A 25,650-nucleotide genomic window follows, 5' to 3' on the forward strand; every position below is an offset into this window, starting at 1 on the left:
TCCGCTTCCGACGGGGCTGGCTGTTTCCGCTTCCGGCCACTTGGTGTGTGAAGCGCTGACGGGAGAATGGACGGGCTGGAGTCTCGGTGCTCCGCGCGGTTGCTGCAGCAGGTCTGACCGCGTGAGACCGGGAGAAGGCGGGAAGGGGGAGGGACCAGGCCCCTGCCCGAGGAGCTTCGGGGGCTGCGGCAGCAAGGTGGGAACCGCCCTGGACCCCTCAGAAACGGACGACGGGTTCCCAAGCCCAGATCGGGCTGCCTTGGAGGGCGCATTCCCTCCTCGGTTCTCAGTTTCCTCTTCTGTCGGAGAAGGAGGGGCGGGAGAGTAAGGACGCGTTGTCCCAAGGACTGTGTTGCTGTGACATTGAGCAGAGTGGAGGGTCCCGCCCTCCCAGAGCTACCCAAGGCAGCATCTCCATGTGGGGTGGAACCGGGCGATTCAGTGCAAGTTCCTCTCCACAGTCCCACTTCTTCACACACTTAACCTGCATTTTTACATAATGTGTGCCCATTCATGACAGCTTTTTTGGCTGTAGTTATCTCGTAAACATTCTGAAATTTCAGGTTAGAAATCTCCCCCTAAGTTTTAGTTAAGTTAGAAGCCATATTTCCTTCTAAATTGACTTAAGATTCGTGAATAAAAGCGGATTGTTTACCCTTAACTATTGCTCTAACTGCATCAGTGAATTATTGAGCCAAGGAGAGAAACTAGGACTATGAGACTTATCCCAATACATGCTTAACACTCCTTTTCCTCTCCCGGACCATAAATACCTTATTTCTTTTTTATCAAGGATAATATGCTAATGTCAGCAAAACCCTCAGAGGAGGAAAATTACAACTTGGAAAGAGAAAGTCCACTGGTCCCATAAACCTTTGCCACACTTTGATAAAAGAAATGAGGAAGTATAGTTTCTGGTACAATTTATCATATTATGGAAGTTGTCATGTGTAATGATGAGTGTGCCTTTTTCTTAGGAAAAAGAGATTAAGTTTCTGACTGCTGAGATTGATAAGTTGAAAAACTGTGACTGTTTAGAAGCTTCTCCAAATTTGGATCAATTGCGAGAAGAGAATTTAAAATTAAAGTATCGACTGAATATTCTTCGAAAAGTGAGTACTCTGGGTTCTGGTTTCATTCTACAATTTGAGTTATTATATCTCTTTTTAAAATCTTTGTCATTGGGGAGTGGATGTAGCTCATTGATTGATCACCTGCTTCCCATGTTCAAGGTCCTGGGTTCAATCCTTGATACCTCCTAAAAAAAAAAATCTTTGTCATTGAAGATTCTGAAAATAGACCCTGCACAAAGAAAAAAAGAAACTCTGTCCTTTTTCCTGCACTAGACAAGTTGTGACTGAGTTGGTGCAAATAATGGAGAAGTTGATGTTACCTTGTTTAGCATCCTTTTAGGACTCTTTAAAATATTTTATCTTACTAAATGGTTGGTCAGCTTAATAAGTTTTAGCTTTATCAAAGAGTGTAATTAATGGGCTGAAGATGTTTTTAAAAGTAGGGTTGTGGCAATTCTTGCACCAGCCTCTGCCTTTTAAAAAAAAAAAGTTTTTGGATTGTTAAATCATTGCCTCTGTTATAAAGGAAATATTTTTAAATATACCCACATTCCTTCTCTATCCTAAGTTGGTTATTTAACAATTTTATTTTTATATTTTATATTTTCATGTTTAATTTCTTTTAATATTTCAAAACTTTTTTTCTGTGTAACTTGTACTGTATGTTACTTAATTCATAATCTAATGTTGTGTATCACTATTTTGTCAAAAAGTGAGCTTTCTTCAGTTGGAATTTTAGTTATTTAACTTGCCTTTCAGGTCTGCTGATGATGCATCCCAAAGTGTGGTCTCATTCCCAAAATTTTTTCCTTTGTATGTTTACTACTTTTAGCCAGGCTGTGCTGACATTGCATCTTGTTCCGAAAACCCACCCCATTTACTCATCTTACACTCTGTCTTTCCCACCTCCATGAATCTCTTTTATTAACAGTTTGTGATCTGCCCTGCTTGAAATCATTTTGTCTTTGAATACTGTAAAATCACAAAATGCCTTTTCTGTGGAACTTTCCCAGAGGAATCTCTCCTTTCTGATTACCTCATTCATTCTGCATTTGTTCTCATATATTTATTACATTTCAACAAGTATTAAATGACTAATATGTACTAGAGGCTATAAGGGGAAAGATACAAAGGGAAGTACAGTCAATTCTACACATTTCTATAATGCAAGTTATCTCTCACATATGATTGGTAAATAAGGGAATGCTGTCAATGTAACATGGAAGGTACATTTGGTTCTTTGACAAATATTTTGCCTTCCTGAGTAACAGCTGCTGAACACAAGATATGCAGACACAACCAGAACATTAAGCCACAGAAGAGTATAATACTGAGTGTGATACCCTTTTCCTCTACCTTCTTCCCCTTGTCTACTTTGGCCATGTGCTGTGCCTTAGAAGCAGCACTTATTGGATGGTTGTCCCCAAGACATTCTACCCGTGTTTTGTTGACTCAGCATTCTCAACTCTTTTTTTTTTTTAAGTTTTTTTTATTTTTTATTTATTTCTCTCCTCCCCCCCCCCAGTTGTCTGCTCTCTCTGTCCACTCGCTGTGTGTTCTTCTGTGACCGCTTCTTTCCTTATCAGTGGCACCAGGAATCTGTGTTTCTTTTTGTTGTGTCAGCTCTCCATGTGTGTGGCACCATTTTTGGGCAGGCTACACTTTATTTCACGCTGGGCAATTCTACAGGGCGCACTCCTTGGGCGTGGGGCTCCCCTACACGGGGGACACCCATGTGTGGCACAGCACTCCTTGCGCACATCAGCGCTGCGTGTGGGCCAGCTCCCCATGAGTCAAGGAGCCCTCCCATGTGGTAGGCAGACACCCTATCCATTGGGCCAAGTCTGCTTCCCTCAACTCCTCTTTATACCCCCTTCCATTGAGCTATATCTTTATTTCTTTTTTAAAAGATAAGATCTTATATTTATTTTATTAAAAATTACATTTTTAACAGCAATGATTTTTTAAAATTAAGATTGCTATTCTGATGGTGCTTATTACAAAATCACATAGATTTTGAGTAGTCTGGTTTTAGTCCAAGTTTTCTCATAAGCTGCATTAATTTTAGGATCTAATTTTTTATATAATGAAAGGTTCCTCTGGTGTGTTTTTGTCAGGTTATAGGAGAGATGCCCATACCATATATAATATCCCTTAACCACAAGAAATCAACTTTTTTTTTTTTAAGGTTTATTTATTTATTTATTACTCTCCCCTTCCCCCCCTCACCCTAGTTGTCTGTTCTCTGTGTTTATTTGCTGCGTCATCTTCTTTGTCCGCTTCTGTTGTGGTCAGCAGCACAGGAATCTGTGTTTCTTTTTGTTGCGTCATCTTGTTGTGTCAGCTCTCCATGTGGGCGGCACCATTCCTGGGCAGGCTGCACTTTCTTTCGCGCTAGGCGGCTCTCCTTACGGGCGCACTCCTTGTGCGTGTGGCTCCCCTACACGGGGAACACCCCTGCATGGCAGGGCACTCCTTATGCGCATCAGCACTGCGCATGAGCCTGCTCTACACGGGTCAAGGAGGCCTAGGGTTTGAACCGCGGACCTCCCATGTGGTAGACAGATGCCCTAACCACTGGGCCAAGTCCTCCGCCTCCTGTTTTTTGGTGTGTTTTTTTGAGGAACAAAGACTTGCACATATGAAACATGTGGAGAACAAGTGTTAAATTGATTATAATCAAATATTAATTGCGTGTTAAATTATTCTTTTGTCCATTGGTTTTTCACTTTCAACATTTGGTAAGAAGCTGTTAAGGGCTAATCTTAAACTATTGTTTTCTCAGAGATTTGGAGAAATATCTGAGAAGATTCAGTCAGCTCTTTTTACTTCCTACTCCCAGATCTCTCTTCTGACAAAATAAATGTATAAGATAGAACTCAAGACATTTCCCACATATATCTTAGAAACTATGGGATGGATTTATTCTATTAACTGTCTTAGCATGTCCCATACATGAGCATTGCACTAGAATGCATGGTTATCTTTTGGTTCTTTTTTTTTTTTTAGAACAATTAAATTCTGTGTTTCACTTACTAATTAAAACCAAAGCATAAACAGCAAGTATGTATATATCCCAGAGCTCTTTTATTGCAGTGTGCAGACTGCACAGTGGGTAGGCAAACAACCAGTGTAAACTGCCAAGGGCACATTACTTTTCTGTCTCTCCTTTCTTCGGTTCTGGTTTCAGTTTTTGATCAGCCAGGGCAGCTTGGTTGCATCTTCAGCCAGCATGGAGCAGAGTAGTTTCATAGGAGGAAAGCAAAGTTCCTCGGCCATATCTGGGTTTTTGATGGTCAGTGCTTCTTCAACAGTTTTCCCTTTCACTCTTTCAGTGCCTAAGAGTTGGAAGCAGTGGCTAACAAGCTGGAGGCAATCACAGAACCACAGCAAAAGTTTTAAATCTGACATCCACAGTCTTCCATTTTTCATCCATGTGAATCAGTAATTTTTTTGGTTCTTCTTGAGACACCAGAATGTTTGTCAGGATATTTGGGAAAGCCTTGTACAATGAGATGGCACTTTACTGACATTTTCATTCTTTTCTTACAGAGTCTTCAAGTAGAAAGGACTAAATCAACTAAAAATATGATTAACATCAATAGCCGCCTACAAGAAATCTTTGGTTATGCCATTAAGACTGCATATCCAGATTTGGAAAATCCTCCTCTGATAGTCACACCAAGTCAACAGCCCAAGTTCGGGGACTATCAGTGTAACAGTGCTATGGGTATTTCTCAGGTGATGTATCATTATGAATCTCTTGGTGATTTGATTTTATCATCATTACCATTTACATACTTAATAGCACTTTGTTGTATCCTTGATAAAAAGGACACCACAGTTCTGGGGAAAAAAACCCACAAGAAAAAAGGATGTGTGTTTTCAATAAAAGCAAACACAGGTTTGAATTTTCACATGTATTCTCAATATAATATTATAGAGGGAGTATATCTAATGAGCTGTTTTGAGGTCTGAATTTGCTTCCCATATACTTTTTAATTAAACGTTCAGTTTTTAGGTGTTTGTGTAGAAGTATGTGACTTTCTTAGATAATCATAATCTAATTCTGCTGCTGCTATACATTTTTTTACTCAAAACCTACAGCCACTTCACTATAAAATCAGATAATTTTGGGCAATTTGAGTGCAATATTTGGAATTAAAACCATTCACTAAGTTTTGGTACTTCCTTTCGTGTCCAGAATTGCTGTGTGTTAATTGTGAATGTTGGAAGGTAAGAAATTAAAAGGTAGCCATATAAACAGCATCGCCATCAAAATTTGAGACAGCTGTGGTGTCTTTGAGGGGGTCTTGCATATTTTCAGTCAAAAGATTTCCATTTTTAACAGCCACTTTGGCTAAAGTGTTTATAGTTAATGCATGTTTGGGGCCCTTTTATTTGCCTTCCTTTTCTGAACAGGAAAATGTTAAAGTGTCCAGACTTTTCCCTGGATAGTTTTGATGTTGGGATTAAGTATTATAAGGGTGCTAGTTATTACCCAAATCTATATATTATAAATTTTCATGGTTTGAAAATTAGAAATAAAAATTTGCTGCAACTGGTCTTCATATAACTATAGAAACTATGTCTTCATAAAATAAAAAGTTCTAGTTATATATGCTACAACTCATTTTGAAATGCCAATCATGTAGTTTGGCACTTTTGTATTCCTCTTGGTGCTATTAATCTGTCTGTTCATGGGGTAGTTGGACTTACCTGCTTGGCATGTTGATGGGTCTTATGTAAAAATTATTTCCTGCTTTGTCAGTTATGCATTTCTGAGTAATTTGCTGGAAGTTTTATTTAATGAATTGTTTTATTCTGTGTTTCAGATGCTCAAAACCAAGGAACAGAAAGTTAGTCCAAGAGAAATTGCTGAAAACATTACCAAACACCTTCCAGGCAATGAATGTATTGAAAAAGTTGAAATTGCTGGTCCTGGTATGACTTGATACCCTTACCCTTTTTAAGTCATTGTATTCATGCTGGGTCCCTTTTTTAAATTAAAAAAAAAAAAAACTTTAAATACAAATGTTGAGTTAAAAGTTGTATCTGGAATAAGATGTTAGAAACACTTGGGATTGTGAGTCAGGAAACTGAGATTTTAGTCTTGACTCTGCCAGCACTCAGCTGCCTCCTTTTGAGTGGATTACTTTGCCTTCCTGTGTGTATTAATAGTCAGACAAAGAGGTGCTGATGCAAAATATCAGAAACCTGCAGGTTTTTATAAAAGGTATTTATTTGGGGTAAGAGCTAAAAGATACCAGGTCATAAAACGTAGGTTACTTGCCTCACCAAAGTCTATCTCCACATGTTGGAGCAAGATGGCTGCCGACATCTGCCATGGTTTGGTCTTACTGGGTTCCTCTCTTCCCAGGTCTTGCTTCTTTCTGGGCTCAGGGTTCCTGTCTTCCCAGGGCTTGCTTCTTTCCAGGTTCAGGGTTCCTCTCTTCCCAGGGCTTGCTTCTCTTTCCTCTGTGTGCTTACTTCCTGGGGCTCCAGCTTAAGACTTAAGCATCAAATTCCAACATCAAAACTCCCAACATTAAAAAAGCTCCAACTCTGTCTTTTGCCATGCCTTTTATCTGTGAGTACCCTGGCACCAAGGGGCAGGGAGTCTACGCCCTACTGACATGGCCCAATCAAAGCCTTAATCATAACTTAATCATGCCCAGGTTCAGACCAGCTTACAAACAATCCAATATCTATTTTGGGAATTCATAACTATATCAAACTACTACACCGTGATTCAGTTTTTTTCAGCAGCAGAAGAGAATAGATAATGGCAGATAAGTCCAAGACAAAGGAACCTCTACTTCCTGTTAAGAGGTGAACAAAGAAGATGTGGCTCAAGTGGTAGGGCCTCCGCCTACTATATGGGAGGACCCGGGTTCGATCCCTGGGGCCTCCTGGTGAAGAAGAAAAGAAAGCGTGCCTGCATGGTGAGCCAGTGCCCATGTGGGTGCCTGCATGGCAAACCATGTGCCCACACAGTGAGATGAGTGCCCACTTGGTGAGCCAGTGCCCACGCAAGTGAATCATACAGCAAGATGATGACGCAACAAAAGAGAGACAAAGGGGAGAGTCAAGGTGAAGTGCATCAGAGACCAGGAACTGAGGTGGCACAATTGACAGGGAGCCTCCCCACATCAGAGGTCCCCAGGATCGAATCCCAGTGAATCCTAGAGGAGAAAAACAAGAGAAGACAGAAATAGATGCAGAAGATCACACTGTGAATGGACACAGACAGCAAAAACAAAGGGCAGGAAGGGGGAGAGGAAGAAGGAAAAAAAGAGGCGGACAAAGCACATAGAGTGAAGAGACTCTGAATTAAGTAGGAAGTTTTCAAGAGTGTGGTGTAAGTTTGAAATAGATGCATAGACAGGGAGCTTCCAAGAGGGCTTAAGTCAAGGCAGCAAGTGATGTTAGAATCCTGAAGAGTTTGCCACAGCCAGATCAGCACTCTGGGACCAACATAAGTTAAAGAGAGAAAGTCTTTGGGATTAAGCAGACATTCAAAATAGGACTATATCTGATTTTTTTTTTCTCCTCCACTGTCCATTAGGTTTTATTAATGTCCACCTAAGAAAGGGTTTTGTGTCAGAACAATTGACCAATCTACTGGTAAATGGAGTTCAACTTCCTGCTCTTGGAGAGAATAAAAAGGTATATATACAGTCCTCTTTTAGAATCTTCATACCTTAGAACTGTATGGAAAGTAGTGTAACTGGGAATGGCTATCATCTTTTGATTTAATCATTAAAATGTTGCCTTCTCAGTCTTGGTGGTGGTTATGTTTTTTCCCCACTTCATGCACAAAGTGTTTGAGATAGCCAACTGATATTTGTGATATATTGCTGATATAGAGGAGAAATAATTTTTATAAATGAATTTCTTTCTTTTTCTGTTAATACTATGTAAGTAGAATCTCCTGAAAAGCTAAAACAATTGAGTAACAACCCAAGCTAATTTTGAAGTCTTAGTTATTAAATATAATATTAATGTATATGCCTGTTAGCAGGTAAAATTTTTATCTCTCATTTAAAAATATTTCTCTGTTGTGTATTCCAGGTTGTATTTGACTTTTCCTCCCCCAACATAGCTAAAGAGATGCATGTGGGCCACCTCAGGTCAACAATCATTGGAGAGAGCTTGTGCCGCCTCTTTGAATTTGCAGGATATGAAGTGCTAAGGTATGTACCTGTGCCTTTGGAAATTTCTATGAGAAATGAAATGTCTTATTTGAGAAAGAATCTTTGACTATCAGTGGTTCATACTCTCTGGAGGTGGAACCAAGGAAAAAGGCTCCCCCTTTCATTCCACAAATATTTAATGAATGCCTACTGTATACTAGGGGTTTATATTCTAATAGGAAGAGAGGTAAGAAGCAGACTGTGATGGGCCTTCTATCCCATGGTAGAAAATTGTGATTTTATTCTAATTATAATGGGGAGCTATTGGAGAGTCTTAATTGGTATAGCAGTGTAATCTATTTGGCTTCTGTGAAGAAGTTAGGCAAAATAAGGAGACTGTAATATAAGTTCAGAGGCTGTCATCTGTTTGAGAGATGGGCCAGTAGTTTAGTATTAAGTAAAATCAGAAAGGGATGAATAGTAGTTGGAGCAACATATATTTTCAAGAATTTTTTTTTTTTAAAGATTTATTTTATTTATTCCACCCCCTCGTTGTTTGCACTTGCTGTGTCTGATTGTCATCCTTATTTCTTTAGGAGGCACCAGAACTGAATCCAGAACCCCCGATGTGGGAGGGAGGCACCTAATCATTTGAGTCACCTCCATTCCCTGCTTTGCTGTGTCTCATTATGCTTTTCCTCCTGTGTCTCTTGTTTTGCCATCTTTTTGCATCAGCTTGCCACACCCACCTGTCACATCAGCTTGCTGTCTTGCTCATCTTCTTTAGAAGGCACTGGGAACCTCTGCTCCCTGCTTTGTTGTGTCTCTCATTATGTTTTTCTTGCGTTTCTTGTTGTGTCAGCTTGCTGCACCTGGCTGTCACGCCAGCTCACTGTCTTCTTTAGGAGGTATCAGGAACTGAACCAGGGAGCTCTCGTGGTAGGCAGGAGCTCAGGCAGTTGAGCCACATCCTCTTACCCATTTTGAAGAATTTTTTGCATTGATATTTGGTAACAAGTGATCTACATTACACTAAGATAAGTGATTGAAGAGTTAAATTTGTAATAATGGCAAATAATGGCTTAATTGTCACTGTCCTGATTAGCTATACAATAAACAGAGCACAGGTTTTTTTTTTACTTTATTATAATTAATAGATCACAAAGAACGTTACATTGAAAAACGTAAGAGGTTTCCATATAACCCACTCCCCACCCCCACAATTGTATTTTTTTGAAGATCTATACATCACAAAAAAAGATCACAGTCTTCAATGAGAACATCAGTCAGAGAAATCTGGATGTCTGCTATGTGCAGACTCCATTTTTGGGTATGCGATGCTGAGTAGGGCAAACATAATCCTCACCCTCGTGGAGCTTGCAGACTAATTGGGGAAACAACCACTAAACAAGTTATTACTAAATGTTATATACTATCAATTAAATATGAGTGGTTTCTAATGGAATATTACTCCTGTAAATTGATTTAAACATGTTTATAATTTTAAAAATGATTTTATGTTCTCTGATACTAGGTTAAACCATGTAGGAGATTGGGGAACTCAGTTTGGTATGCTCATTGCTCACCTGCAAGATAAATTTCCAGATTATCTAACAGTTTCACCTCCTATTGGGGATCTTCAGGCCTTTTATAAGGTTTGATATCATTTATTATTATTTGTATGTTTACCATTTGTTGTAATTATTCATTTTCCTTAGTTCACAATGGTATTCCAAAGCAACTGTGAAGTTAAATAACAGTTGCTAAACTTTTGAAGGCCAGTGTTCCACCTTTGTCCTAGTCTCATGACGACATTCTCTTGAACTTAAATTAGTAAATAAAAATATAAATTTTGCTCACAAACACTGTCTTTGCTGTAATGATAATGGCACCTCGTGGATGAAAATAAAGGGCATTTCACTGAATTCATCTCTTTATGTCATTCAGTTTCGTGTATTTTGAAATGGTTAAGTATGTTTTTTAAGACACACTTATTCTTTTTTTTTTTTTTAGGTACCAGGGCCAGGGATTAAACCTGGGACCTCATATGTGGGAACCCAGTGTTCAGCCACTGAGCCATATCTGCTCCCCAAGACACATTTATTCTTAATCCATAATTTTAAATCACCCACTTTTGTCAGCTTTTGTTGACTCCTTGACTTACCTATACATACATGCATTTACAGGTCCATATGCATCATATGTAATTATAATATAGTTTTGTATTGTTTGTTTTTATTATAAAGTTTTCATTTCATATATAGTGTAACTGTACATTACTTTTGTTGGATTGGTGTACCAAGATTTACATTAATCCCATTTAATATTTGTTGTTTATTGTTGAATTGTTTTTTCAGTTTTGGGGGTCTCAGTTCAGTAAACAACTTTGTACATGTGATTTTTTTTTTAGTTTCTTAAAAATGATATTCTTATGATAAATAACTTCCCAAGAATATGATTACTGTGTTAGAATAAATTTGGGGGGAGGGGTGTTTTTGTTAGTTTTTTGTCTTGGGTGACTATTTTCTAGTAAAAAATTGATAACTAAATATTCACTGATATGTGATTGGTAAAATAAATAACATTATGGCCATCCATTGGAAATCTGCTTTGAATACAATGAGGCAGATCTAGAATACAAAAAATATTCATAATACATTGCTAAATTTAAAAATCCAGGCAAAGAAAAGCCATGTATTTCCCATTTATGTTAAAACATATAAATGTATATTTGAAAAGAAATGTCTGGAGTTATACACCAGGTTACCATGAATAATTTGAGCTAATGGGATTAATAGTGATTTGATTTTTGATTTTTTGTAATACATATTGCTTTCAAAATAGAAGTGAACAACGAATACAATATTCTTCATTGTTAAAAAGAAATAATAAAGTAAATTATTCATCCAGGACCACATCCAAATGTGAAGAATGGAGCCAAAAAAAATAGCTATTCTTTATTACGCTTCTTGAACACAGAAGCATTGTGTGAAGTAGGCTTTTTTTAATCAAAAAAGTAGAGGGAGGACTGTGGTGAGTTATTTGTGTTTTCATGAAAAATGGTTTCAGTGGAAATATGGTGGTTCTTTGGCAGTTTCATTTTTAACATTGGTCTTACTTTTGAGGTAGAGCACTTGTTCAGGTGTTCCCCCTCCCCTCCCTTCTTACCTTTCTTTCTTTTCTTCAAAATAAATAAGTTCTTTATCCTTCCTTTAAACCTGTAGAGATACAGTGTTGAGGTCTTTTTAACAAACCTTTTTTTTTTTTTTTCAAACACAGGAATCCAAGAAGAGGTTTGATACAGAGGAGGAATTTAAGAAGCGAGCATACCAGTGTGTAGTTATGCTCCAGAGTAAAAATCCAGATATCATAAAAGCTTGGAAGCTCATCTGTGATGTCTCCCGCCAGGGTAAGTTCCAGGCTTTGTTCATTCATCCAGGAAATGCTATTGGAAATGGCTTCATTGAGTCTTTACTTAAGATTGACCTTGAATGGCATTTTCAACTTTTGAAGACTAGGAATTAGATTTTTTAATTAAAATAAAGTATTTTTCTGAAATGTAATAGAACAGCTAGTAAAAAAGTTTAATAAGACAGGCAGATACAAGATTTAACTTTCTTTAAAGTCAGGAAAAATTAATTAGAAAATAGAATGGAAAAGAAAAAAGAAGATCCTATTAACACAGTAATAACCACATCCATAAAACACTTAGGAATGGATTTATGCAGAAATGTGTAGGACCAAAATGAAGAGAAATATACAATGAGGTGTAATAGAATGTTTGTATAGAATATCTGTTAAGTTCCCTGGTTTTCCAAATTTATTTACAATTTTAAGGCAATTTCAAGTTTTCAAACTTGACAAAGCAATATTAAATTTTAAATTTAAATGCCCTTATAATGGATAAGAACAGGCAGTGAAATTTTGAAAAAGAAGGCTGGCAGTGCCTGGTTCGGTGCACTGGGAAGTAAAACATTTATAATGCTGTAGTAGGTAATACTGTGGCACTGGCTCATGGCTAGACAGGCAGGTAAATGGTACAATAGGAAGACCTCTAAGAAAATTTAGTAAGTACTTGATCTCCAAATAGGAGAGACTTCATCCTTTTTTTCCTTCTCATTTACATTCTTAAAGAATAAGTTTTTGAAAAGTTAGCAAAGAGTACATGTTCCTTGTAGAGAAAAAGAAAATATCAAAAATTATATATAGTGCCATTCACTATTAGTATTTTGATGTGTATCTTACCAGCCATGTTCTTTTTACATTTCCAAATAGCTGCATGTATATAATACTCTGTATCATACATTTTTTTAAAAGATTTATTTATTTCTCCCCCCCTCCCCTATAGTCTGCTTTCTATGTCCATTTGCTGCATGTTCTTCTGTGTCTGTTTGTATTTTCATTAGGCGGCTTTGGGAGCTGATCCTGGGACCTTCCAGAGTGGGAGAGAGGCGATCATTCTCTTGCACCACCTCAGCTCCCTCTGCTGCATCTCTTATTGTCTCTCCTCTGTGTCTGTTTTTGTTGCGTCATCTTGCTGCGCCAGCGCTCTTCCCAGGCCAGCACTCCATGTGGGCCAGCTCACCACACGGACCAGCTTGCCTTCACCAGGAGGCCCTGGGCATTGAACCTGGACCTCCTAGCCTAATTGCTTGAGCCACATCTGCTTCCCAGATCATACATTTTTATGTAATTATTTTTCCAAATGTCTTAATTAAATGAATAAGTTTCTTTTAATATAAGTACTATTTCCTGTTATTTGAATTCTTACCAGTTTTATTCATTTGGTGGTATTTTTTTCCTAGAGTTTAATAAAATCTATGACGCGTTGGATATCTCCATAATAGAGAGGGGAGAATCCTTCTATCAGGATAGGATGAATGACATTGTGAAGGAATTAGAAGATAAAGGTAGGCACTGTACCTTCATTTTAAATAGAGACAGAAGTGAAGAGATCAGTATAGTGACCCTCAATTCCCATGTATCTATCACCCAGCTTCAATAATTATGGATACTGGCTAGCCTTAATGTAGTCATACCTCCTCATATATACTGCATATCATCTAATTTTATCTATAAATATTTTGGTACACAACTCTAAAAAAACAAAATTAATAGTTTTGAAATTTCAAAGTTGACTCATGATTTTTTAAATTGTTTAGTTTGTTCTGAGTTTGCACATTGTATTTATTTGATGTTTCTCTCAAGATTCTGTAAATCTATAGGCCTTTTCCCTCCCTTTTTTCTCTTTTATTGTTGAAGAAACTGGGTCATTTGTCCTACCAAATTTCTCTTAGTGTCATTTAACGTAATTCCTCTATCTGTATTTCTAGAGTGGCTTTAGGTTATGGTTTGTGATTTCCTCTTTCTTGTTGTTTATTTGCAAGAATGCATACAATAGTTGGCCCTCTTTTCATAAAGTTCTCCATCAGACTTTTCCATAATGGTTTTAGCAGCTATTGGTGATCATTGCTTTGATCCATTTCATAAAGGTTGCAAAATGGTGGGATTCTGACATTCCTTCTCAATTTTTAGCCTGGAATTCTATGAAGAGCTTTCTCACTTAATTATTTTGGTTTTCCCAAGGTACAATTCATCTAAGACATGTAATGTAGATGCTTAATTCTTTTTTGTATTTATCAATTTTTAAAATAATAAATTCGTTTCCTAGCATGTTCCAGATATGACTTTGACAAGTTAGGTTGTTTTTCACATTGTTATGTATTCACTGATTTTAATATATTGTATATTTTTCAGTCAGTTGCCTTTCTTAAACTCTTTATGCTCAGATTGTCTTTTTTGTGGCCATTGTTATCCTCCTCAAGTTGGCTTTTCTGTTCTGTTTTGATTTTTTCTCGACTCTTACAGTCTGATAGTTTCATTGCTCCCTGGTGCACAGTATTCCAGGCTCACTTTGTACCTTTCCTGCCTCAGATCTGGAATCTGCCATTTCTCCAAGGAAAGCTGCTTCCTTGAGTGGGAAGTGTTTTCACAATCAAGGGCCTAGACAACATACTTTTAAGATAATAAAATTTTAAAGAAGCTTTTTGTTTTTGTTCCTAATTATGAACACATGTATAGATAGTAACTTCCCAAGGTCTCATAGCCAGTAAGTGATAAATCTGAGATTCAAACCAAGGCAGTCTGTCTGTCTTCAGAGCTTATGTTTTTTACTGCTATTACACACTGCCTTTACCTTACGAAGCCTCAGTTTCCTAAACCGTAAAAAGGCAGTAATAATAGTATTTAGTGTATAGAGTTACCCTGAAGGTTAAATTTATGACTTAGCACATAGTATTTGGCACATAGTAAGCTCTCAGATATAGCTAATGTTATTTTTGCCATTATGTTCTTTTCTGTCCATCCTTGCATCCAAAAATTTTGTCATATTTATTATGAATATGTGAACATGAGTAAGTTTTCTTTCCACTTATTACTTCAAATACTAAATTCTGCCATGTTTGTTTCCTGGGCCCTGTTATGATTTTCACTTTTTTAAGACTTTGTTAAGAGGCAACTATAGAAAGTTCATCTTTCTTAGATGAAGGTTACAGCTCCAGCTTAACACCAAACCACAGATCCCCACCTTCTAGGACTGCTGAGCAGATGGGCTCCAGTGACATGTTCTGAGGAATCTGAGATTACAGTGTAGTGTGAGCTCAGAAAGTCGCCAGGTTGTCTGGCCTCTGCCCTGAAAATACCCTGGGTGCCCACACTGCCTTAGCAGTAGCCATTTTCCAAGGTTCATAGTAGGTCGTGATGAGAGAAAAATCATGTCTTATCTTCAGCTCTCCAATAAATATCATAGAATAGCTAAACATTAAATTCCTTTAGTGTTCTTTTAACATTATTAATAATTTTTTTTCTAGGTTTTGTGCAAGTTGATGATGGCAGAAAAATTGTGTTTGTCCCAGGGTGTTCTGTACCATTAACTGTAGTAAAATCAGATGGAGGTTATACCTATGATACATCTGACCTGGCTGCTCTTAAACAAAGACTGTTTGAGGAAAAAGCCAACATGATTATCTATGTGGTGGACAGTGGACAAGTGAGTTTGTAGATTTCTCTGTGTTCTTAGTTGTCTGAATGATGTGGTAGAGTTTGGCAGTGGAAGGCTATAAGATTTCCCCATAGCCTGAGATTCAGAACAACAATGTAACACGGAAAAGAACAGGATTTGGACTCAGGCAAACCTGGACATTTACCAGCTTGGCTCTGTAAAGTGGATAAAGGTTCTTCTCTGAACCTCAGTCGCCATTCCTATCTATTAATACTGTTGTGAGTCCTAAAATGTAATTTGAATTATTGCATGTTGACTGGGTGCTTAATTCAGTTGCTTTTAAAACCTTTGAACATAAGAGCATTACTGTCCTTTTCTTACTGTTTATCATATATACACAGAATAAAAGAAGAGCTTTTATAATTCTTTTTGCCTCACAAAATTCATGAGTGATTTGAACTTTATAAACCTTTATCCCTACTCACAAGGAGAGCCTTAAGTCATTTTTTATTATTAGGAAATGTAATAATTTTGTATTTCTGTTTCTTTGTAGTCTTTGCACTTCCAGACAGTATTTGCTGCTGCTCAAATGATTGGTTGGTATGACCCTAAAGTAACTCGAGTGTCACATGCTGGATTTGGTGTGGTGCTGGGGGAGGACAAGTAAGTCTAGAAAATCTGAAGTTGGTCACATTATACCTGATTGCAAAATTTCTTTGGAAGAGGCTACCATATTAGAATTAATTTTGTTTAGTCTACATGTGCTATAACAGTGAACTCAGCTGAGTCATTTTGTACCTATGTCTCATCACTGCCAGAGAATGTAGCCTCTTAAGGAGATTTGTATAATGTTAAAGTCAGAGTAAAGTCTTAAGAGAGACAGAATATAAAAAGGAGTGTCCAGTTCCACAGATCTAAATTGTAAAATCTATAATGAGACCTTGAATTTTTGACAAACTATTCAACAATTTATTTCATTTATTCTTTAAATGTCTGTTTTTTCCTTCACAGTTGAACACCTGGTCAGCAGGTGTAATTTCAGCCAAAGATTGCAATAGAGTAAGATTCACTCCTTTCAATACACCTAAAGATCTCTATCTTCATCTCAGATATAAAGTTTATTGAGACCTTCATGTTCAGTTTTTCTATTTTCCAGTCATTTCTTACTTTATGCTCAATATTTATAAAATAGAAAAGTAAATAGAATCAAATATTTATACAGTATTTATCATTTCAGAGGCACATATTTTTTCACATTTTAACATCTTACATTCAATAGAGTGTTAGGATCGTTCAACCATTTAATTAGCATGCCCCTTAAAATCTATGGCATCTTAGATTTGGTGACAAGGTCCCAATATTACCACAACACAAAAGTGGTAATACTTCTAAAAGAACCACGTAGAAAAGCTCAAGTTTCTTGGTCACCAATGTACAAAAGTCCTAATTAAGGATATAAGGCAGGTTAGATGTATTAAAATATAATTTTACATGCAGATTCTGAGTCAACATCAAATATTTTCTGATTGCAGTATTTGTAATATGTGATTCTTCTGTGGAGTCAGAAGACTGTGGGTCCCTATTATGGTTTTCACAGTCCTAAAAAAAAAAGTGCTTAAAAACTAACCAAAGAATTGAGTGTTGCTAGTAGTATTTTATTTCTTAACTTTGGTTTTTTAGACTAACAATTAGATGATAATTCTTATAGTTTGGTGAAATTATCAGATTTTTTTCTGTATCTGACATTTATCACTAATATTCATATCTTGGCATTTCCTCATTTATCATGTGATGACCAAGAGTCTTTCCTTGGTCATTTTTTAAATATTTCTTTACTCCCAGAGTCATGGTAATTACAACATCTAAGCCCATTTGAAAAAAAGAATTTAAAATATAATTAACCAATACCAATAGGATTTTTACCATATTTTAAGTATTTACATTAAAATATTCCCACCTTCTGTCTTATTTTTTAGTGAAATTTTCTGCTTTGTTTTATTACCAAAAATAATTTATCCTTTCATTGCACCATCTTTCTCTCATTCCTGATACAACTATGGATTGAGCATCTGCTGTGCTCAGCATTGGCTAGGGGCTAAACAGTGTATTTATAAAGATACATGACTTCTTCCCTGAAGGGCCTGGTAGAGTAATTCCCTATGGTGCCTGTTAAACTATACACACCATTCCCCACCACACTGATTTATTAAGTCTGAAGTAGGGTTGGACATCTCTGTTTTTTAAAAGCTGTAATGGTATACTGATGTGCATCCTTCAGAGCCACAGATAAGAGGAATAGACCCAAAAAAGGAAAAGAAAAAATTAAGACAGGTGCAGATAAGGAGTATTGGAAGGAACCAGTAATTGCAAACTTGAGGCATTAAGAAGGCTTCCTTTAGCATTTTGGCTAGGTTTGGGGGGGTTTTTTGAAATTAATTTTTATTTTTTATTTTTAAGCTTTAGATTACATAAATATCACGTAAAAAATATAAGGGATTCCCATACGCCCCACTCCCTCCCTCTCCCATACTTTCCCACATCAATAACATCCCTAATCAGTGTGATAAATTTGTTACAATTGATGAGCATATATTGAGGCATTCCTACTAACTGTGGATTACAATTTATATTATAGTTTACACACTGTCCTGCACAATTTTGTAGGTTATGACAAAATATACAGTGGCCTAGATCCGTCACTGCTGTGTCATGCCAGACAACTCCAGTGTCCTGAAAATGCCCCCATATACCTATTCTTCTGCGTCCCAGCCCTCAGAACGTTTGTTGGCCATTGCCTTTATATCAATGATCAGAGTTCTTCTATTGCTAGAATAATAGTAAGTCTATAGTAGAATAATAACAAGTCTACTTTAGTTCATTTTTCATTCCCCAGTCTTAAGGATTTTGGGATGGTGATACCCACTCTGCTTCTAATTGAGAGGGAGCTTAGATCTCATGGGGCAGATGGATAGAACTACCTTGCTTGCAGTTCTAGACACACTCTGTTCCTTGGGATGGGTGTTATCGATCCTCTCCTTGTTAGTTGTCCTGGGCTAGTCCAGTGAACTGGAGAGTAGACATTGCAACTTTGCTGAATTTTCTTGATAAACTTTTTTTTAGGTAGTTCCTGGGAATTGAACCTAGGACCGTTTATGTGGGAAGCAGGTGCTCAACCTTTGAGCTACATCTGCTCCCCAGTAAGAGTAGATTTTTTTCATGTGTTTGTTTTAAAAGGTACTGGGGATTAAACCCAGGACCTCATACATGAGAACCAGGCACTCAGCCACTTGAGCTACATCCTTTCCCCTTGATACACTTTTATAATGCAGCTGCTTAGGGTAGTGCTTAGCAGTGCTTGGACCCCATCCCCAGAGATTCTGATTTCACTAGGTATAAAGACATCCTGACCTACTTTTTAAAAGTACCCCAGCTGTTTCTAATATGCATCCAGCGTTGATTACCCACCAAACCAGAGGAATTACTGTATTGAGAAATGTGAATGAGATTCCAGTTAAGAATTTGCTCACTTCCCAAACACTTCTCGAAGCAAATACATATTTAAATAATTTTTTTAAAGGGTAAAATAAGCCTAATTTTATATTCCAGGAAAATGGATAAATTAACAAATATGTCTTTCCCTTTTAGGAAATGTGTTATTAAAGATGAGCATGTAGTAGATGCTATTAAGGGGCTAAAGCATAGGACACTTTGAGCGAAAGCTGTAGATGAAGACACCTGAAAACACCCATTTGTTTCTTTCGGCATCCTCCATGGTAGCCATCTGGAAAAAAGGCAGTGCCGCTGTTGGCTTAAGCCCTCTCAGTAGTGATGAGAGAGTCGAAACAGGCATGTGTTGCCTTTATGGTTAAGTTCCTCAAACATTTCTAAGTCAGAATGTCTTTTTCAAAATCTGTTTAATTGGGGCATTTAAATGTTTTTAGGAAGAAATTTAAAACACGTTCAGGTGAAACAGTGCGCCTTGTAGACCTTTTGGAAGAAGGACTAAAACGATCCATGGACAAATTGAAGGAAAAAGAAAGAGACAAGGTAATCCATGACCGTATTTGCATTGTGTATGCCATGTAGTCTCTTGTAATTTTTTTCATTTTTGTTTCCATTAAGAGAACTTGGTAGGATTATAAGGAGTCAGTCCACTTAGGGCAGGCTTATGTTGCTCAGTAAGTTTATTTAGTGAATTGCTGAGCATTTATTTTTAAAATACAGTTCTTGGTATTTACAGAAGGCCATGGTGCTTTCCTCCTTTGTTGACATAGCATAGTATTTCTCTTACTGGGGCAGTTTGCCATTAAGTTAATTTACGTATAGTAAAGTGCACAAATTTATGAATATATACACACAGCAAGCAGCGTCTAGATGAAAATACATTAATAGAATATTTCTCATTACCCAAAAAAGTGTCCTATCACCATCAGTCAATTTTGTTTACATGTATTCTGAAACCTCCTATAAATGAAATCATGTAATCCATGCTCTTTTCTATATGTTGCAGTAGTTCATTCCTTTTTATTGCTGAATAGTATTGTTTATGAATATACTGCATTTTGTTTATCCATTCTCCTTTTGATACGAAGGTTGTTTCCAGTTATTGGCTATTATGAATTTAAAGCTACTGCAGACATTATTATTGTTCAAGTCCTCCTATGGGCACATATACTTTTTCTCTCAGATTATCCAGGAAGGACATTGCTGGGTCATAGGGTTGGCTTATGCATAACATTATTAAAACTGCCAAGTAGATTGTTCAATATTTTACTTTCTCAGAACCACCAGCCCTATCTGTCATGGAGGCTGTGTGGTTTTCACTCCCACCCACAGTGAAGGAATGTTCCTATTTCTCCATATCCTTTCTAGTAATTGTTGTTTTCTGTTTTTTAGTAATGGTCATTCTGTAAGTCATGAAATGTTATTTCATTGTACTTGTGATATGCATTTCCCTAATTTTTGGCAATTTGTATTTCCTCTTTGAAGAAATGTCTATTCAAGTCTTTGCCCTTTTTTTTTTAAGATTTATTTTCCATTTATTTCTCTCCCCTTTCCCCCCTGCCCACCCCCCCAGTTGTCTGCTCTCTGTGTCCATTCGCTGTGTGTTCTTCTGTGACAGCTTCTATCCTTATCAGCAGCACCAGGAATCTGTGATTCTTTTTGTTGTGTCATCTTGTGTCAACTCTCTGTGTGTGCAGCACCATTGTTGGGCAGGCTGCACCTTCTTTCATGCTGGGCGGCTTTCTTTATGGGGCGCACTCCTTGCACATGGGGCTCCCCTATGCAGGGGACACCCCTGCATGGTACAACACTCCTTGCGCACATCAGTACTGCGCATGGGCCAGCTCCACATGGGTAAAGGAGGCCTGGGGTTTGAACCGCGGACCTCCCATGTGGTAGGCAGACACCCTATCCCTTGGGCCAAGTCCACTTCCCCTGCTTGTATTCTTAGCAGCAGCACTGGGAATTTGTGTCTTTTTGTTGCATTATCTTACTGCGTCAGCTCTCCATATGTGCAGCGCCACAGGCTGAGCTTTTTTCGCGCAGGGCAGTTCTCCGTACGGGGTGCACTCCTTGTGGATGGGGCTCCCCTCCGCGGGGGACACCTCTGCATGGCACGGCACTCCCTGCGCACATCAGCACTGCGTGGGCCAGCTCACCACCTGGGTCAGGAGCCCCTAGGTGTGAACCCTGGACCTCCCATGTTTTAGGCAGACACTCTGTTGAGCCAAATCCGCTCCCCCTTTTGCTCATTTTAATTGGCAAAAAATGTTTCCTTGTCTGATGTGTGGTTTCTAAAGATTTTCTCCCATTGAGTGAGCTGCCTTTTCACCTTCTTAATAAAATGTTTGAAACACACATACACGTATTGCCAAGTAGAGATGTGCCGTTTATATATTCCTACCCCTAATGTATGAGAATTCCAGTTGTTCCATATCTTTACTAACACTTGGTTTTTGTTCTTTTTTTAACTTTAACCTTTCTAGAGAATATATAGTGGTCTCATGGTTTAAATTTGTATTTCTCTGATGAGTAATGATGTCAAGTATATTTTCTTGTGCTTACTGACCACTTGGGTATCTTCTTTTCTGAAGGGTCTGTGCAAGTCTTTTGCCCATTCTATATTATTATATTTGGTTCAAACAGTCAATATATGTTTATATTTATCCATATATTTACCCCTTTCCTATCTACTTTATTTCTTCCTGGAGTTTTTCCCTTCCACCTTGGTTTACTCTCCTTCAGTCTGAAGAAATACTTTGAATATTTTTTGTAGTACAGGTCTGCTGGTGACAAATTCTTGTCTGCATCTGCTTGTCCAAAAACGTCTGTATTTTGCCTTCGTTTTAAACAGTATTTTTATTGGGTATAGCAACTATTTTCTTTCAGCATTTTAAAGATGAGATTTTCTTATCTTCTAGCGTCCATAGTTTCTTTTGAAAATTGGCTTTAAGTCTCATTGTTGCTCTTTTGAAGGCTTTTCTCAAACTACATCTAATGTTTCTCTTAGGCTTTGTTTTTCAGCGCTTTGAGTAAGAAGTTCTTTAGTGTGTGTTTTTCATTGTTTTCTTTTGTTTTCATTCTGGCTTGGGAGTTGCTGAGCTTCCTGAATCCATGTATTAAGTTCTTTTGGAGAATTCTTGTTCATTATCTCCTCAAATGTTTTTCTCATTCTGTTCTTCCTAGAACTCCAAGTACATATATTATGTGAGAACTTTCGACACATCTCTTATACTTTTTTTTTTCTTTTTTTTTTCCTCTGTGCTTCATTTTTATTTTGTCCTACTTGAAATATTTCCTATTCTGTATTCCAAACCCCTGTTGAAATTTTGCATCTTTTTTGTCCAGTTTTCCATCTTTCTGATCTCAATAACATATTAATCATAGTGTTTTTGACATTTCATTTTGAAGTAAGTTTAGACTTACCAAAAACATTGGAAAATAGTACAAAGAATTCCTGTCTTTCATTTAGCTTCCCCCAAGTATGAGTATCTTGCATAATAGTATGAGTATCAAAATCAGAAAATTAACATTTATGCACTATTAACTAATCTTCAGACCTTAGTCAAGATTCACAATCATTTGTCTCACTAATGTTATTTTTCTGTCCATGATCCAGTGCAGCATTTTGTCGTCATGTGTCCTTAATCCTCTTTAATTGGGTGATTCCTCAGTCTTTCTTTGACTTTCATAACCTCAACAGTTCTGAAAAGCACTAGTCAATAACTCTATAAAATGTTCTGTGGCTGCCTTTGTTGTTTTCTCATGATCACATTCAAGTTATAACATTCCAGGAAAGAATAGACAGACTCCCTCTCAATTCTTCATATCAGGAGGCATATGATGTTGATTAGTCTCATTGGTAATACTAATTTTGATCACTTGGTTAATAAGGTGATACTGTCAGTTTTTGCCACTATAAAGTTTCTGGGTTGATTTTTTTCCCTTTGTAATTACTTTGTCTTTTAAAAATAACCTTTTATTTTCTGTAATTCCAGACTTTAAATTTGTTCCTGTTATCTTTTATTCTATTTTTTTCTATTGCCTTGTCATCGTGTCTCCCCCGCCTCATTGCTTTTCAGTAATCCAGTCCTGCTATTTTAACAAGCTTCATTATTTTTCATTGGGTGCTGTGTATAGAGGTTCTGGATGATACTGTCTTCCTCCAAAGAGGGTTAACTTTTCTTCTGGCAGGCAGCCTAGTATTGATCATCTTGAGCCTGTCAAGGTTGGTTTTGGGTTTTAGTTAGAAGTAGACTATCTCAGTTTTACCTTTGCTACTAGGGTGGGGTCCTAATTCCAGCAATATGGCCCTTCTTGTGTCACAGCCAAAAGCCTCGAATATTTACTTGTGCCTTGGAGCTACCCAGACCCCAAGTTGCATCTCCCCAGCCTAACTCCACTGCTCAAATCTCTGCTCAGGTCTTTACCACCTGCTGCTCTTTTCCTACAGGATTTTATGAGAATCTTACTGTGTGCATGTCAGCCTTGTGACCATTTTTTACTTTCTTCTTGGGTTGTCTCTCCCATTGCCCAGCCACATAGTGATTTGGAAAACACCCTCGGGACAAAATCAGAAAAGTGTCAAACTTTTATGTTTCCTTCCTCTCAGAGATTATATATAGCCTTCAAGTTTTGCTTATCTTGATGATGATCAGTGACTTCAAACAGTATTTTATATATTTTATCCAGCTTTTAAATAGTTGCTTTTGGTGAAAGTGTTAGTCTACTACAAGCTACTCTGCCTTGGCCAGAGCAGAAATCCTTAATCACTTAATTATAGCCTTAGAATGCTTCAGAGTAAATGACCAAACATTACAAAGTAATGCAGGAATTCTTCCTACTACTTTTGATATCCTCTTCTAATTTCAGTTAATAAGTTGACCATAATTGTTTCTATTTTAGTATGTCATTATGTTTCCTATAAGCTCCTTCAAAATCTTTATGGAATGAAATGGGTATAAACTAATAATTGGTCCTTTCAGTCTCCTATCTAGTGAATACATTGAAAAAAAGTATTCAGATTGACACTTTACAGTACTTTACAGTACTTTACAGTACATTTTACAAATCAAGTTTCTTAAAGAAACATCCTTCGTTTGCAGAGCTGGTATGTTTTATATTTTCATTGCTCTTTATCAAAGTGTACTGACAAGAGTACCATTGTTGCTCCCTATCCCAGTTTTGGGCAGTGGTTAGTAAGCTATCAATTATTGTTTTGTTTTTCCCAAAGGTCTTGACGCCAGAGGAATTGAAGGCTGCTCAGACATCTGTTGCTTATGGCTGTATCAAATATGCTGATCTTTCCCATAACCGATTGAATGATTACATCTTCTCCTTTGACAAAATGCTAGATGACAGAGGAAACACAGCTGCTTACTTGTTGTATGCCTTTACTAGAATCAGGTAATTGTGGGTCAGGTAGTGAATCAAATGAAGTCTTGCTCAGTAACTACAAAATGTTTTTTCTCATTTATTTTGCGATATTAAAGCACCAAACCTTATCCCTGTTGCTCTGGCAGATATCCATCCTGGGCATTCTTGGTTTAAATACCGGGAGTTGTCAGTTGCCCCCCTAGAAGAATTATATTCCCTTTTTTAATAATATGAAATGCTTTAGAATAGATTATTAGTTTTGTCTAATGGTGTGCCTTATAAAAAAATACTTCATTTTACATGAATTGTTTTAATTGTTGTTAATTTAGGTCTATTGCACGACTGGCCAATATTGATGAAGAGATGCTCCAGAAAGCTGCTAGAGAGACTCAGATCATTTTGGACCATGAGAAGGAATGGAAGCTAGGCCGATGCATTTTACGGTTCCCTGAGATTCTGCAGAAGATTTTAGATGACTTATTTCTTCACACTCTCTGTGATTATATCTATGAGCTGGCAACTACCTTCACAGAGTTTTATGATAGCTGCTACTGTGTGGAGAAAGATCGACAAACTGGTAAGTGTCTCCTGAAAGAACCACATCAGAGCATTTGAATTGGGTGGGGTCATTTTCAAACTTGATGTGGAACCCTCCCACTTCTTTTTCCAAACAACAGCACAGGGAAACTAGCAGACATAAAAATCTGAACTAGCTATGATAAACGTTTGGCCTCTCACCCTCAGTCAATGGGGTGGAACCTTAGGGCTCCAGAGAAGATAATTGGAAGGCCACTGGGATTGGAACATTGCCAACAAAAGCAATGCAGTTAAAGGTACTGGAGTATTAAAAGTAAATCATCGGGGATTCTTTAGAATGGAAACTGCCCTTGGAAAAAATGTCTACCTTTTTTTACTGTAGGCATTCTGCTCTCTGTTCTCTTACACAGGTGGTAGATGAATTAGTGTGTGACAGTGCTGTTAGTCACTTGTAAAGGTCATCACCGAGCACTGAAACTTTATTAGAAAAACTTTACCATTATTATGCTATTAAAGTTTATAGTTATTTTAGACTGTGAAACCTAGGAAAGCACTCCGAATTTTAACAAGAAAGATAACATTTATAGTTCTAATTATTGCAGATCTTGTGTCTTTTGTCTAAATTTTCAGTTAAAAAATTTCTTAAAACATTTACCCTTGCTTCTTGGATTGTCTTTCTTTAAGGAGAATGTGATTCCCAAAAACATGTGTGAGTTAAGCTTTTGACTTCTCAGTAAATTTCAGAAGCAACATAAGTTCCAAAATAAAAATAATGTCTCTTTTTGTCTTTTTGTCTCTTTTCAGGAAAAGTGTTAAAGGTGAACATGTGTCGTATGCTGCTGTGTGAGGCAGTAGCTGCTGTCATGGCCAAGGGGTTCGATATCCTGGGAATAAAACCTGTCCAAAGGATGTAATCCTTCTTGGGTTTGAACACTGTGTGTTTTTACCAAAGTGGCCATAGCACTGTTTGCTTTTTTACAATCATGTGGATATAACAAAAACAAGTAAAGAAAATTTGTCAAGA

At 37.3% G+C, this 25,650-nt stretch overlaps 1 protein-coding gene across 1 annotated transcript; it reads left to right on the top strand.

Moving 5' to 3' along the window:
* On the top strand, positions 1-25,650 carry RARS1 (arginyl-tRNA synthetase 1). The gene is made up of 15 exons (XM_058281963.2): positions 1-111; positions 978-1,112; positions 4,626-4,814; positions 5,909-6,017; positions 7,642-7,742; positions 8,148-8,269; positions 9,744-9,864; positions 11,489-11,618; positions 13,015-13,119; positions 15,079-15,257; positions 15,763-15,872; positions 19,151-19,256; positions 23,947-24,119; positions 24,419-24,666; positions 25,431-25,650. Exons 1-15 carry the CDS (start codon positions 67-69, stop codon positions 25,538-25,540), a joined length of 1,983 nt encoding a protein of 660 aa, XP_058137946.1. The 5' UTR covers positions 1-66; the 3' UTR covers positions 25,541-25,650.

This window comes from Dasypus novemcinctus, chromosome 2 (genome assembly GCF_030445035.2).
Source record: "Dasypus novemcinctus isolate mDasNov1 chromosome 2, mDasNov1.1.hap2, whole genome shotgun sequence".
NCBI classification, from domain to species: Eukaryota; Metazoa; Chordata; class Mammalia; order Cingulata; family Dasypodidae; genus Dasypus; species Dasypus novemcinctus.

What these genes read in the sequence shown, in the direction of transcription:
- RARS1 (XM_058281963.2), top strand. Translation starts at nt 67, where the DNA reads ATGGACGGGCTGGAGTCTCGGTGCTCCGCGCGGTTGCTGCAGCAG. An exon ending in GTGCTATGGGTATTTCTCAG is followed by an intron (nt 4,815 to 5,908) that starts GTGATGTATCAT and finishes TCTGTGTTTCAG; the next exon opens with ATGCTCAAAACCAAGGAACA. An exon ending in AGGAAAAAGAAAGAGACAAG is followed by an intron (nt 19,257 to 23,946) that starts GTAATCCATGAC and finishes TTTTTCCCAAAG; the next exon opens with GTCTTGACGCCAGAGGAATT.